The 14,699-nt window shown below is 36.8% G+C and overlaps 2 protein-coding genes across 3 annotated transcripts; one reads left to right on the top strand and one right to left on the bottom strand.

The window, feature by feature from the left end:
- Window positions 1-94: 94 nt before the first annotated feature.
- LOC141899610 (lipid droplet-regulating VLDL assembly factor AUP1-like) lies at window positions 95-5,128 on the bottom strand. 2 transcript variants are annotated; one of them, XM_074786020.1, is made up of 11 exons: window positions 4,992-5,128; window positions 4,717-4,857; window positions 4,190-4,340; window positions 3,992-4,103; window positions 2,565-2,674; window positions 2,282-2,326; window positions 2,121-2,194; window positions 1,669-1,856; window positions 1,397-1,588; window positions 1,192-1,304; window positions 95-1,025 (listed from the first exon to the last, which is right to left on the bottom strand). In XM_074786020.1, exons 1-11 carry the CDS (start codon window positions 5,033-5,035, stop codon window positions 879-881), a joined length of 1,317 nt encoding a protein of 438 aa, XP_074642121.1. In that variant the 5' UTR covers window positions 5,036-5,128; the 3' UTR covers window positions 95-878. The 2 variants fall into 2 exon arrangements, with proteins under 2 accessions (XP_074642121.1, XP_074642122.1); XM_074786021.1 differs by having other exon boundaries at window positions 1,397-1,567.
- Window positions 5,129-5,248: 120 nt separating this feature from the next.
- LOC141898713 (V-type proton ATPase subunit B) lies at window positions 5,249-14,042 on the top strand. The gene is made up of 14 exons (XM_074784772.1): window positions 5,249-5,349; window positions 7,236-7,291; window positions 7,476-7,574; window positions 7,648-7,741; window positions 7,815-7,892; window positions 8,296-8,435; window positions 8,520-8,624; window positions 8,912-9,009; window positions 9,523-9,646; window positions 10,128-10,278; window positions 10,394-10,476; window positions 10,700-10,804; window positions 11,129-11,258; window positions 11,828-14,042. Exons 1-14 carry the CDS (start codon window positions 5,250-5,252, stop codon window positions 11,977-11,979), a joined length of 1,515 nt encoding a protein of 504 aa, XP_074640873.1. The 5' UTR covers window position 5,249; the 3' UTR covers window positions 11,980-14,042.
- The last annotated feature ends 657 nt before the right edge of the window (window positions 14,043-14,699 follow it).

Raw genomic sequence — 14,699 nt, 5'->3', positions numbered from 1 at the left:
GATATGATAAGTTATCGCATCCTAAACTACTTACAGTTAACAAAACAAGCGAAGACAATTCTTTTTTTTAATATCATAATTATATATTCAGCATAATCCTTTATCTCTTATTTACAAAATATCTACAAGGCACAATCATCATGATCATTACACGTTCTCAAAGAAAGTTGACAGATAATACATCATAATAGAACTCAGAAGTCCCACACCTGATTGAACATTTTTTAAGCGACTACGCCAAAATAATTCCAACTATTGACAAAAATTTAAGTAAACATTTTAAACACACTTACACAAGATTATCAAACCCACAAAGCATGGAAAAATAAGACAACATTATCTTATATGAGCAACTGTATTAACACAGCACATAATTTTTTACACTTATTGAGAAATCTAAAAACAAAACAATTATCAATTTACCTATTTAACTAACTGTAAAATTGCACAAATTACTACAATAATTCAGTTTTCCTGCGCAGATTACCAACTGCCAATAATCTGAACGAAACATGCTAGCCATGGTAGTTATTATATAACATTTTATCAGGGGAAAATCTACACCATATCTACTAGCAAAAATAATCTATCCTTGTCCATGATTGATGGGGTGGATAAAATAAAGTTTGTACCGGTAATTACAACATAAACAGCTATTTATAGATTTTGATATCAGAAAATGACATTGTTTTCTGTTTTCTAGACATATCATGAAATATATTGAAAATATATGTGAAATTATGGTATATGAAGACCAAGTGCTTGACACAAAACCTCTCAGAGATGCCTCCATTATTATTCCTGAGATGCCCACTCATACTTTAACCCATGCCTGGTGAAATTTTCTTGATTTTTTGCATAATTTACAAATAAAATGTTTAAGTTTGCCCGGTAATTCCGTGTTTGGCTAAGTATCGCTGTCGCGCTGTTTCTACGAGTATTCTTTTTCTATCTTCTAACGACATGTGACGCTCTTTGCTCGATCGCGGAAAACTTTTAGCAGCTATCGGTTTTTGAGGCGTCGACTGAAAAAGTTCAATCATTAAATCATGAAGAACAGCCTCTATATTCCCTACTTTTCAAATTTTCTCTATTTTTATTATCATTTCTAATTGATTAAAAATTTCATAAAGAACTGCATGAATTCTGTATGTCTTAAAAGTAAGTTTTACTAGATTCAAAAAGATATACCTGTGATACAGGAGGCTTCTTGACAGCTGTTGGTTTACTTTCATTCTCCGGGATGAAGTGCACCCGATCTTCCAGAATATTTGAAATCGTGATGTCAATATCTCTAGTTATTGCTATAGGAATAAGGATAAAATAAGGAATTGCATAACCACAAATAATTCTATAATACGGAATTTCAACTTTCTTCTTGGTCATCATTCATTACCTAAATCTTTTCTAATAGCATGTATAGGTACATGAGGGAGAACTTCTTTAACTTGTTCGCACATGGCTCTTATACGTTCGTCTTCTTCATGACTCGATGATCTCCACGAACTACGCAAACTGCCTCGGGTGATCAGCGTCGGCGAATTCATCAGATTCGACTGATGAATAGCTGGGGACGGGGGAGGAGTGGCTGAAATAAGAAGACAACTCCTAATCAATTTTGACATGGCTCGTATCGTTTGGTTTACGCATATCTGACAAAATAGTTACCATCAACATTCGAGAATGTAGAACGATGTTGTTGCTGCGATAGTAGGAGACACTTTTTCTCATGTTCTACCATATCAGCTGCAGTTAAACTAGTAGGAACGAGTTTCAATGCATTTGCAGTTAATTTCTGCGCGTTAAGACTGAATTCGGCTTCTGTTTGGTTACCAGGTTCGATAACTGGAAGTATTCTGAAATGATAATAATAATAATTTATTTTCTATTTAGGTGACTAAGATTAATTGCAGTTGTAAATTTTTCTGAAAAATTAAGTTTTCAGATTCTTCTCAAAAGATTGAACTGATGGACTTCAACATTGACTGCAACACTGTATTAAAGTCTCGGTATTCATAACAGTCAAATTCTTAACAAATGAGCCTTCTAAAATTTAAGATGACAGCTTGATTTCTTAGACAAATTTTTTCCCCCTAAAAATAACCCGATGCAAATCTTACCTCACATCATAATGCGAGTACGGAACAAAAAGGAACCAAAATGCATCAGACAGCCAACTTCCATTAATAACAGTCTATAATACACCAGAAATTCACGCATCAACTCAAGCTTCTACGAGATGAAATAATATGGCAATATTCAGTACACATCTTAATCTTACCACAGAAATATCAGTTAATGATGGCCTTCTAACTTCAAGCGCAATCTAAAATTCATTAAACAAATATACGGTAATCATTTATAATAGGGTCAGAAAATCTTTTAAGCAAGTTACGAATATGACAGTTATGCAGGTAGTTTGGTACGTTCAATGAACCATAGCAGATGTAATGGTGAAACAAAAAATTGAAAACTCAAATGAATACTGAGATTTTCAGCATGAAGATGAAAGAATATTCTCATATATAACATATAGATCATTTCAAGACCATCAACGCACTTACTGGTTGTATCGGTTGCTCAGGTGAAAATATCTTAGTGTTGTATTTGAGCAATCCCTTCTCTCCGTTAGTTTTCATGCCTTCAGGGAAGACCAGCAATGAAACATCTGAAACTAAACCAAAATTCAGTTAAAGGTAAACCTGGTCCATGACTTAGGATATAGAATATAGATCTTTAACGAACGTAGTATCATTCCCGATGCAATCCAAGTTTAAGGGAAGGATTCAAAGGTAAATGTAACACCAGGTAAGTAATGGGATACGGTCAATGCTACAGTGGCAAGCGAGGATTCAGCGATGATCCACCAGGATCGCTAGTGGCACTGGGTTACCGCACTTCAATTTCCTTCTACATTTCAATTAAATTCGAATCTATTTTCTCATCAGTAAATCAATTTTCAATAAAATCTATACCATAGAGTGAGAAATCTTATGTCTATTTGATGACTTGTTCGATAATTTTTGGATTTAGTAGCCGCCAAAAATCATGCTCAAATATCATTTGAAAATGAACTGATTTTTACGGTTCAAGTCCAGTATAGCGTGGAATAGTTCCCCGCTCAAAGATACATTTTTAGAAAAGGAGTAATTCGGCTACGTACTTTTCAAGACAAACCGACGAACCGACGAACCGACAAACTGACATACTCGTATTCCCTCGATCCAGCCACGGGTAATCCACGGAAAAACCCTGCCCCTCGATCCGCGCCACATTATATAAGGGTAATCCACAGAACCACGCAGCCCCTCGATCGCCACATTATATAAGGGTAATCCACGCAACCACGCAGCCTCTCGATCCCAGCCACTTTATATAAGGGTAATCCACGCAACCACGCAGCCCCTCGATCCTAGCCACTTTATATGAGGGAAATCGGCGGGTAATCCACGCATATACCCAGCCCCTCGATCCTAGCCACTTTATATGAGGGTAATCGGCGGGTAATCCACGCATATACCCAGCCCCTCGATCCCAGCCACTTTATATAAGGGTAATTCATGCACCACACAGCCCCTTGATCCCAGCCAATTTATACAAGGGTAATCCAGGTACATACCCAGCCCCCTCGATCCCAGCCACTTAACATAAGGGTAATCCACGCATACACGCAGCCCCTCGATCCCAGCCACTTTATATAAGGGTAATCCACGCAAGGATTTGTCGGTTCGTCGGTTTGCCGGTATGTCGGTTTGTCGGTTCGTCGGTTCGTCGGTTTGTCTGTATGTCGGTATGTTCGCACGTCCCTATGGCGTAATGTCGTAAGATTCAATCAGTCCAATATTGGCGGATTAATTCCAAATACCAGTCCAATGTGATAAGTCCCTGCTGGAACTATTTAATGCTATAATGGACTTGAGCCATTTTTACTACCAATGATCCAGTGTTTTGCTGGAAAGTGCCAGTATCCCATTGTTTGAAATTCTCTTACCAGCAATGTGTTGCTTGCAAAGTGAAACGAACGAATCATTCGTCTTTTTACTGTAAAAATCAATGTACCCAAGCAGCTTGCCCCATAGACCTAGAGGTCTCAGCGCAAATGGCTGTAATAAAACAAGAATTTCTCTTATTGCATTTAACAGTTGAGGTATTAAAATATAATCGAGATTTGAAATCTTTTTTTACGCACCATATAATTCGGTAGAAATAAATCTATAGCCAAGTGATCAAATATACTAATATGATTGCTGATCATAATTTTGACGTCTCGTTTGTGATTTTCTGTTCCATTCTGCGTGACGACCAACCCGAGTACAGTGTACATCACACGAAGAACCATCCTGTAAAGAACATCGATTAGAAACATATAAATACGCAAACCAATTGCTAGATTTGATACGAGGCAGTTTTTATGCATGACGCACAGTTCCAGACTCAGATTGTCTCTTGGAATCCAATGCAGTGATTTGAATTATGATATCTCCACTGAGTCTAAGACCAACTTAGTTCTGTAGCCAATCTAACAACGTAAGACCAGTCTAAAGATTAAAGACCACTTCTGCACTCAAGTCGCGGTACTGCACTTTTACCCAGTAAAGAAGATATTAGGGCCTCATTCGCTTAATTTATTAGTCAAGACACTCAAATGCTCATTCTATTTCAAGCTGAAATTTAGATAAGTATTTGTGATACACAGGAGAAAGAAACAATTCGTACCGTCTGATCGATGAAGTTTTTGGCAATATGCTGGCAATGATATAAACATGAAGACCGATAAAAACACGTATCACAGCCAGCATCAAACCAATCGGAAAGTACAACAAAATCGCCAGATTTCTTCCGAATCCATCAGGGAACCTATAGATCAAGAGTACAACAGATATCAACTTTCCAATAGCGATTTATTCGACGTTTTGTTTTGATACTTAGTACAACCAAGTTGCGAAACGAACGCTTAACAAACTTTGACTGTTAGATAAAAACGGCTTTACCTCGATTTTTTAATCAAATCATCGATTTTCAACTCGTTGGCCATTGTGTCATCGCTGGAAAAGCTGTTGCAAGTGCGAATTATAAGCGAAATCTGTGGAAAATAAAGAATATTTTGATTTCGTTATGATTGTGGAGCCGCTGATGAACTGCAGTACGCGGCGGATATTGCGCTGGGGTATCGGGGTACACCGGAGCAGTCTGCCCGCCGGAGCCAACCTTTACCCACCTGACACGAACGCGTCACATGACCGAGCAAAATGGCGACGAAAGGAGACTTGATGGATTTGAACGATGTTGCTGCAAGAAGATCTCATCACTTGGCAGTCAGCAGAGATTATATCAGTCAACCACGACTCAGTAAGTTTCACTCATTCCGTGCAGCTTCGATTCAACTGTTTTAATCGACGATTGAATTTAGATTTATGGGTGAAAATTCCCGTCTAAAACCCGGCGTTTTTGCTTAAATTCAAGATCAATTAATTAATACGAGGGGCGAACTCTTTTATCAGATCGGAGAATCCGTTTGCCTCCAATCGTACTCTTTTATTGGTCACGTGACTTTTTGGAGTCTCCGAAACCTCCTTTCTGTCGAGGTGGTGTGATTCGGATTTTGTGTGGAGCCAACCGGAGATTTCGGACGGAGACTTCGGAGGTCATAAAAGAGTACGCCCGGCCTAGCTAGGTGACATGTAGTTAGTTACCTAATCGTTGGTGGTAAGCTTTTTATAATCGGATGGGCTTATACCAACGTTAGGGATGACAAGGGCCAAAACTCGGTTGAAAAAAGTAACACTTCAAAAATATACTTTCTATTCACTTCAGTCCATAATTAATGGCTTTATTCACAAACTAACACAGGTACCTTTCGAAATAATCCAATTTTATGTATGTTTCGAGTGATTAATCAACATTATTTTGAGAAATTAATTAATTTCTCAGCAAATTTCGCCATTAGCCGCTATTTCTCTGTATTGCACATGTGGCATGATAAGACAAGGGGACCTACAAGGATTTTTATAAAACTTTCAAGACGAAACGACAATTTTTATTTTTGATGGTTTTCCAACTTACATTTCAAATCTTCGTGTTTTCCAAGATAAATAATGAAGTAATAAATTTTGGTAAAAGAAAAATGGGAATAAGTGTTGATTTCTTAATTTTTTCAATTTCGTCGTTTCGCTTCGTGAGTTTGTGCTGTTGTCCTGGCCTCAGTCCACAGGTGCCAGCACCTCCAGTAATTTTCAAAATGGCAGCTGTTGACTGGACGGAAATTTACTCTCACTTTACGGCCGATTTGCACATTGATTAAGATCGTCAGGTGAGGTGTTATAGGTATCAGACAAACTACGAATCTGTTGTGCGTCGATTACAGCAAAAATTAGACGGATATCTTAAGAGACAATGAAATGCCAGGCAAATTACTCGGCAGTCAAATTGGCTGACGAAGATTTCATACAAAAATGACCTTCCCATTCCTGACTGTGGTTTGTGAAAATATCCGATCGTGAAACTAAACCACAGACAGGTTACTGACTAGGTGACATGTATACTATTTTTACAGTTTGGGTGTCCTTGCCGATGCCTCTAATACCTAATGATTTTAACTTTCACAAAATTGAAAAGTAAATTCAAATGGCATGTATTAATGTACCAATAATTACCTGATAATTATTGATTTTATTTAATATAGACCCCTACCATACCAGTTTTAGTTTATCAAAAATCTTTTCGGAACTGAGTTGCGATTTTTGAAGGTTTCACCTATTCTGTAACAATTATGAAATTGAATATTCTGCAGAAAAGATAAATAAGTATAGATTAAAATTTGATATCAACAGTTTCTATTTGTTCGAACGGTTTACACTGATGTAGCACAGCTGTTAGTCACATGAGAAAGGGATTGAAATAGATTCATAAAGATTTTGTGATTGATATTTGTCCTTTGCCTAGAATAACATACAGTCCTTATGCAAAGTCCTACTCTCCTAATCTTACTCGGCGCGTTCAATAAAAACAAAAAAAAAGTTATCAATCAAATGGCTGTTGTTTTACCTGCTGTCAATAAGCCCCTAGAGAAAATCATAGTCACCCCCTTAAGGTTCAATAGAAATTGCAAATCTTCAGTGATGTGATAACAGAAAAAATTTGATCGATTTGAAAGTTATCCTTTATTTTTTACCTTCAGATGATCGTTTTGCTTTTAGCCTACGGTAATTGATATTGATCGTTACATCTTCTTTCAGCGTATAAGACTGTGTCTGGTGTAAATGGACCACTTGTCATCTTGGATGATGTGAAGGTAAGCAAATGTTCCGTATTGATCTGTCAATATTGATTCGTTTTTTGTCTTGATGAACAATACACGATGCGATCACTGCCGTCAGTAATCAATTTCCTATAGATTTTTTAAGCAAGCATTACAATTTATTCGTTTGATATGAATTATTCACCGGTATCTAATGGAAATTTGTGTTTCATTTTAGTTTCCGAAATATGCGGAAATTGTTGATATCACGCTTGCCGATGGTAGTGTAAGGAGTGGACAGGTGTTAGAAGTCAGCGGATCTAAGGCCGTTGTTCAGGTGGGCTTTGCTTACTTCATCTTATATATTTGACTTATGTGCTGGAATTGTATTTAATCAATGTCTTGAACAGGTTTTTGAAGGAACCTCTGGTATCGATGCTAAGTACACATCATGTGAATTTACCGGTGATATTCTACGAGTTCCTGTATCCGAGGATATGTTAGGTAAATCTATATCATTCTCGCCGTATTTTGATTTTAAGATCACGGCATTAACCATCGTCACAATATCTTACAGGTCGAGTATTTAATGGTTCGGGTAAACCGATCGATAAAGGACCATCAGTTCTGGCTGAAGATTTCTTGGATATCCAAGGTAAAAATACAAGCATATCAGCAACTCTTTACACCGATACCTCTAATAAAACAGTGATCTAAATAGTTGAGACTATTTCAAGTCTTGAATATCGTTCAGCGAAAACCCACAATATAAAACTCTTAACAACTACTATTGTTTCATTCTCTACGTTACGTTCAGTCCACCCATCTTCAGAGTTTATTTGAAGAAAAAAACTGTGCCTATATTGATTGTGGAAAAAGACATTTTGCACAAAAATAAGACATACGAGTTTATTAGTTTATACAGTTTTACTTGAACACACGCAAGATTACTTCATCTTCTGCACATCGCAGAGTTATATAGATATTTCTATTTTGGCATATTTAGTTCGTGGTTACTGATGGATATTGCATATTTTTTACCTTCTTTGTTTCAACAGGTCAACCGATCAACCCGTGGTCGCGTATCTACCCCGAAGAGATGATACAGACCGGTATATCTGCCATCGATACTATGAATAGTATCGCTCGTGGTCAGAAAATTCCTATATTCTCAGCTGCAGGTCTACCGCACAATGAAGTACGTTGGTACCATTAAATCATTCTGTTGATACGTACGTTGAATGAAAATGATTAAGAATTCGCATTGATGTTTTTGTTACAGATTGCTGCACAGATTTGTCGTCAAGGTGGTCTCGTGAAGTTACCGACCAAAAGTGTTATGGATGATCATGACGATAACTTTGCTATCGTGTTCGCTGCTATGGGTGTAAGTAATGCCCTTCAATATGTAACTAGAAAACTAACTTGATAGTTTATTGACTCCTCAAAAAATAACTGTAATAATTGACCGGCAACCAGTCAAGCCCCAATATATTGATGACGTAGTGCACATTGTCATCCTCTAAAAAGATAATTATCAAGAATAAGATAAGAATTATGAAATATGTTTAATTACAAAATAAACGCCAAAACGTCATAATTGGACTTATACATTTCATGTTAATTTGGATCAGTAAGATTTATGGTATTCAAGATATATCTTTATATCCATAGGTGAACATGGAAATTGCTAGGTTTTTCAAACAAGATTTCGAAGAAAACGGTTCCATGGAAAACGTGTCGCTTTTCCTTAACTTGGCCAATGATCCCACGTAAGTCTTTGCTTAACGATTCTCTGATACTTAGTAAAGCCCTGGCTAAGGTTGACGCTTTGTTCATCCGATTTAACAAATTCAGAACAGTCTTACATTATTGCCCATATTTAAACTTCGGTTTAACTTTGTCAATGTAATTGACTGTGAATTAATTCTGCAAATATACTAATACTTAAACACTTATGCTGCCAACTATGAGATATCTTGTACATGTAGTTAGTTGTGGTCCTGCCGTCATTGCCACTACTAACTAAATTTTAGCTGACCCTTGTTTATTCACTGTAAGATATTTGCACTCTGTCAATAGGAATGACACAGTTCATGAATGACTGGTAAAGTGAACAGCCACTGCTTGGTTCTCAATGCTTATTGTTCGATTTTGAACAATGGCTTACTATCCTATAGCTCTATTCCCATCATCTACGAGATAACTCATAGTAGCGACTAATAAGAAACACTGTGCCAGTGTTAAATGATTAAATTCTGATGTTGTTTTGCTATTGGTTACAGTATCGAACGTATTATTACGCCGCGTTTGGCTTTAACGACCGCCGAATTTCTGGCGTATCAATGTGAGAAACACGTACTGGTTATTCTTACCGACATGAGCTCATATGCCGAAGCTTTGCGAGAAGTAAGTTATCATACCGAGCGTTCTATATTGAAAATGGCCAATGCTAAATGATAATACGGTAACTATACTAGTACTTGTAGGTTTTGTTCAATTATAGGTTTCATCTGTGGATAAGCAAGCGTCGTATATACCTCTCATTGGTCTCTTTTATCTTAAAATTGCAACATTAACCTCTTCGTTACCTCAGTTGATGGACATTTCTGTCACAGATTATGACATTTTCTCACCTTGCTTGTCAGATTATTCCGTCAAAAATGTATTTGTTAACTGCAATTGCTTGTGTGGTGAGGCATTACTCCGCTGGTGTGTAGTCGTACCATTTTCAACATAGATGGCGCTTCAGTGCCTCAAATACTGAATTGAGTTGAATTGATTATTGATCTGGTGAGAAGTGTTACATTGCCTTTAGTAATGAAGGGGTTAGTTGCTCACATTTCAGTTGAATTAGTTTTAGTGATTGGTAATTTGATTTGTATTTCAGGTATCCGCTGCTCGTGAGGAGGTGCCAGGTAGACGAGGTTTCCCCGGTTATATGTACACCGATTTAGCCACTATCTATGAACGTGCTGGCCGAGTACAGGGACGAAACGGTTCCATCACTCAAATTCCAATCTTAACTATGCCTAACGATGGTGAGATCATTTATTCAAAATTCAAAATTGCTACAATTTTGAAAATGAATTTAACGCCTTTTTAGATCGATACGATTATATAGTTTTAGCTCACTAAGTACGTCATCCATTACAGATATTACCCATCCCATTCCTGATTTAACTGGTTATATTACCGAAGGACAGATTTACGTTGACCGACAACTTCATAACAGACAGGTATGTTAAACATTTTTATTGCCGAAGTAAATCAGTGATTTTACGCCTTGGTAATTAAGGCTAGATTCAGGAAGGGACTGTGTTTCGTTATACTTTGTCAGATGCTTTGTAAACAGATGCACCTTAATTGGCACCTGCAGTTTGAAGCTGTAGATGTTGACAGTTGTTGATAACATTGAAATTATGGTTTTAATTAAGATAGTATGAATATTTTCGTTAATAGATCTACCCACCTATCAATGTATTACCTTCGCTGTCACGTTTGATGAAGTCTGCTATCGGAGAGGATATGACCAGAGAAGATCATTCTGATGTATCAAATCAATTGGTAAGATTAAAATCGTTATCATATTTCATACCTTTGTATATACAATGTCCGTGGTATGTACAATCAAAACTTCCATATGATCATCACTAATGGGGCCAAACAATAAGAGTTAGAAAATAAGCCTTGTTGGCGGATAATCGTGTACTGTAATTGAATCCAGTTGAAATGTTGATTCATGACAAATTCAAACTGTTAATATCAAATCATTTGTAAAAGACTCCAAGTCACTGAGCCATATTTCTTAGACTGATGGGAGTTAAGAAACGATGAATAATCATATTGAATCAAATATAGTATAAATCCTGACTGTTGTGTGTGTTTCAGTATGCGTGTTACGCTATTGGTAAAGATGTTCAAGCAATGAAGGCTGTCGTTGGTGAAGAAGCTTTGTCACCGGATGATCTACTCTACCTAGAATTCTTAACCAAATTCGAGAAAAACTTTATATCACAAGGTACATATTTGCAGTGTTTACACGACTCCATAGAAGCCCTGATTAACCCTTTCATTGCTGACTAATTAATACCCTATAGTGCTGGAGATAATTTGAAAATTTTGAAAAATTCCACCCTAGTGTGTTGAATAACGGGAATACCACTATAGTGCGTCTACACTGCGGCGCGGTGTATTGTTAGTTACTAGTATTTCACTATGTTTGACAGGTGCTGCCATTTTTCAAGAGAGATAATTACTAATTACATCAATACACCGCAGTGCGGTGTACTAGCAAAATCTATCACTGATTTATACACCGCACTGCGGTGTAGACACACTGAAAGGGCTAATGTTGTTACTTGTGCCCTAATGGAAGAATTGAAATTTACTCCAAGGTTTATTGAGTTTAAGCAACAAGTGAGGCAAGGCCTCATCGATCCAATAATCAATAATTGAACCTAGTTCTCTTTATTCTGATCACTTCATTTCCACAGATTATACCCGATTTTGATTTTGAAATTTCGAGATATGATGATCGTTTGGAAATGTAGCTCGCTCAAAAACCATTTTAACCGTTTTCCAATTCAGGTCATTACGAAAACCGAACGATATTCGAATCATTGGATATCGGTTGGCAGTTGCTACGAATCTTCCCGAAAGAGATGTTGAAACGTATACCAGAGAAAACGCTAGCTAAATATTATCCGAGAGATGGTCCGCGCGGCGCCGCCGCCGAATGAGACAATCGACGGCGGATAAACTCGAACAAACAGACCTCCGATAGAAACCAGTTATAGATCATAAACATATACTATATATACATTTACAGGGTTGTTAGGTGAAAAATAGTAATAATAATGATAGTAGGAAATATTGGTTTGATTTAAGGTTATCTAAAAACAGTTAAAAACAGTTAGTATTCGATGTGTGATTTGCGTGCTATCTTCTTCCCATTCGCATTTTTATCGAACAATAGCTATAATCGAGAAAGAAATGTCTGTGTTGATGATCATGATGTGCTATTTATTACCGGTGATGGATATGTACCGGAATTATCTTCTAGTCACCAGCAATAACAATACATTCATTTGCGTGTACGGGAACTCGGAATATGTCTATTTTGTACAGGCCAGGACGAGTACCAGTATGTATACAGAAAAATTATCTCTACCCCCTGCCCCATAGCCGTTTCGGTTGATCAACTTATTAGAAGTGAAAATGATTGTGTCAGTCTGATATATTCTGATGTCCAGTAATGTCTGAATTCTGATCAAAGCAAATAAGAAAATGTATGAAATTAATTACTCGTTAATGTATTGTAGATTATGTTGAAATCAGGAAAATGAATAACCCTGTGCGTTAGCGATATGAACCGTGCAATTTAGGAAAAACCGAATATAGTTCATGGGGCTGGTTTAGATTCATAGACTGGGATTTAATCCTGAAATTAGGTAGTAAGTGCCCGAATAACGACGACAAACCATAATGAACCTTTTACCTAGGAATGCCCAGTTTGAAAAACCAGCACCGTAGGCCGGTTTTATAGACCAGTTTTGATAATATTTGTGGGATCTACTCGATGTTGAACCTGGTTTCAGTTAAAACTGGTCTACGAAACAGGCCCTAGGCGTTGAATATGTTCGTGTATATAGTTAAAAAGATGTAATAATTTATTATTATATTAGGAGTCATTAGGATAGTTCTTGTCACAGATACGAAAACCTCGCTGCAATGTATGTACAGTACGCATACTAGCATGACGTACTAAGTTACCTGATACATGACCAACAACTGAGCAAATATCTACGTACTATGAATGTGTTTTTCGTTTAATCATGTGAAGTGTAATATCGTAGATTTCAAGTCAGTTGAGTCCATTCCATGCATAATCAATCGATGATCGAAACGTGACTACATTCCAGTTCAACCAGTCGATGACCATTCACAGAGAATCTATGGGGGTCGAGTTGTCTGTATATATGTGTTGGGCCTAGTAGAAGCACCGAGAGATGCTTTATTGATGGTCAGAAGTATAGGGTTGATGGGAGCTGGATGATATGCGTTCCATTATGTTAAGCATCTTCCATTTTCCTCGATACTCCTATAAAAGAACGATAAAACACATATTGCCTTATCTCTGTTTTATCCATAAACTTTTCTTTCAGAGAATGAATTCAAAAAAGTAGATGATATATGAAATTGTTATATACCATGATAGTGTTAACGTTTATGTGTGCGTGTTTGCGTCGGGATAAATTATTGAAAATTTTCGTTTTGAAAATAGTATAGAAATAAGAAGTAAATACACTGTATGTGTATGTATGTCTAGCCTTTATTGTAGAGATTACTGATAATCAAAACTAGACAGAGAAATTAGAAATTAGTTCGACCACTACGAGATGTATAATGATTCATAAACAAAGATCTCATCGAAAGTTCTTAAATGAAAAATATTGAGTGAATACTTTTTATCGACGGTGAAGAAAGCATGTGCCACCTGCCGAACGTAGTTAAATGATCTTAGGGTAGATTCGATTTTGACATTGATAGTTTTCATTGCTTATTATTTATGCAACATTTTACGAGCTGCAGCAGTGAGTTGAATATCCGTTTAATAGTTGTTTTGCTATTGGCAGCATTTTAAGATCATATTGCAAGCTTGTACGCCCTGTGAACAAAGTACATGATTAGAATGAATCTATTATCTCTCTCTCTCTTTCTCTATGTGTATAATCTACTTCGGTCATTATTCGTGTACATATTCAAACAAAATGTACATTAGACGAAAATAAAAACTATTGAATATAATGTATCAGAATGATCTAAGGTTGTATTGTTCTTTTAGATGGACTGTTGGTTTTTAACCGGCTGAATTTTGGCTTCACGCCAGTAACATTTCTTATGGAACATAGGATTTGAAGATTTAAAATCTGTGCCCTAAATGGTTTTACCTTAGGTATTTGTGGCATTGGGTCCATTAAGGAAAAAAATGTTCGTCGATTATCAATAAATGATGCAATGGTCGGATGAACTTCGCACCTCCAACTTGCAACGGATCCCCATTTTGGAAAGTCAATCAGCAATTTTGAGACACTGTGGGTTACCAGTAATATACCAGGTACATGATTTTTAGACAAATCTGTGAAACAATTGGGTAAATTGATGGTCGGCTTCACTAAGGAAATTAGGCTAATTAGTTATAGGATAGATGATGCACTTGTTGTTCCTAGTGATCTATATTTAGTCAGCAACCAGGTTAGTTCATCTGATATGGAATCATAAAACTTCTAGGTGAACTACATATCATGATACGAGGCTATCGTCGTCGTCAATCAACCAGTGGTTTGTCAGTGTGGTGTACATGCAGCTACTGTCTAGACTTACCAAGAAATTAACCAACACAAACAACTCGAATATACATTTGACGCATTACCGTATATATTTTAATTGAAGAAGAAAA

Source organism: Tubulanus polymorphus, chromosome 2, assembly GCF_964204645.1.
Source record: "Tubulanus polymorphus chromosome 2, tnTubPoly1.2, whole genome shotgun sequence".
Classification (NCBI taxonomy): Eukaryota; Metazoa; Nemertea; class Palaeonemertea; order Tubulaniformes; family Tubulanidae; genus Tubulanus; species Tubulanus polymorphus.
Note: the sequence above shows the minus strand (reverse complement) of the source record. Positions and strands in the feature narration are given on the sequence as shown.

Coding starts and splice junctions, on each gene's coding strand:
- LOC141899610 (XM_074786020.1), bottom strand. CDS start 5,035: ATGGCCAACGAGTTGAAAATCGATGATTTGATTAAAAAATCGAG. Junction 2,327..2,564: donor CTGAGCAACCGATACAACCA/GTAAGTGCGTTG, acceptor AATGAATTTTAG/ATTGCGCTTGAAGTTAGAAG. Junction 2,195..2,281: donor CATTAACTGATATTTCTGTG/GTAAGATTAAGA, acceptor GGTGTATTATAG/ACTGTTATTAATGGAAGTTG.
- LOC141898713 (XM_074784772.1), top strand. CDS start 5,250: ATGGCGACGAAAGGAGACTTGATGGATTTGAACGATGTTGCTGCAAGA. Junction 8,436..8,519: donor CAGGTCTACCGCACAATGAA/GTACGTTGGTAC, acceptor TTTTTGTTACAG/ATTGCTGCACAGATTTGTCG. Junction 10,477..10,699: donor GACAACTTCATAACAGACAG/GTATGTTAAACA, acceptor TTTCGTTAATAG/ATCTACCCACCTATCAATGT.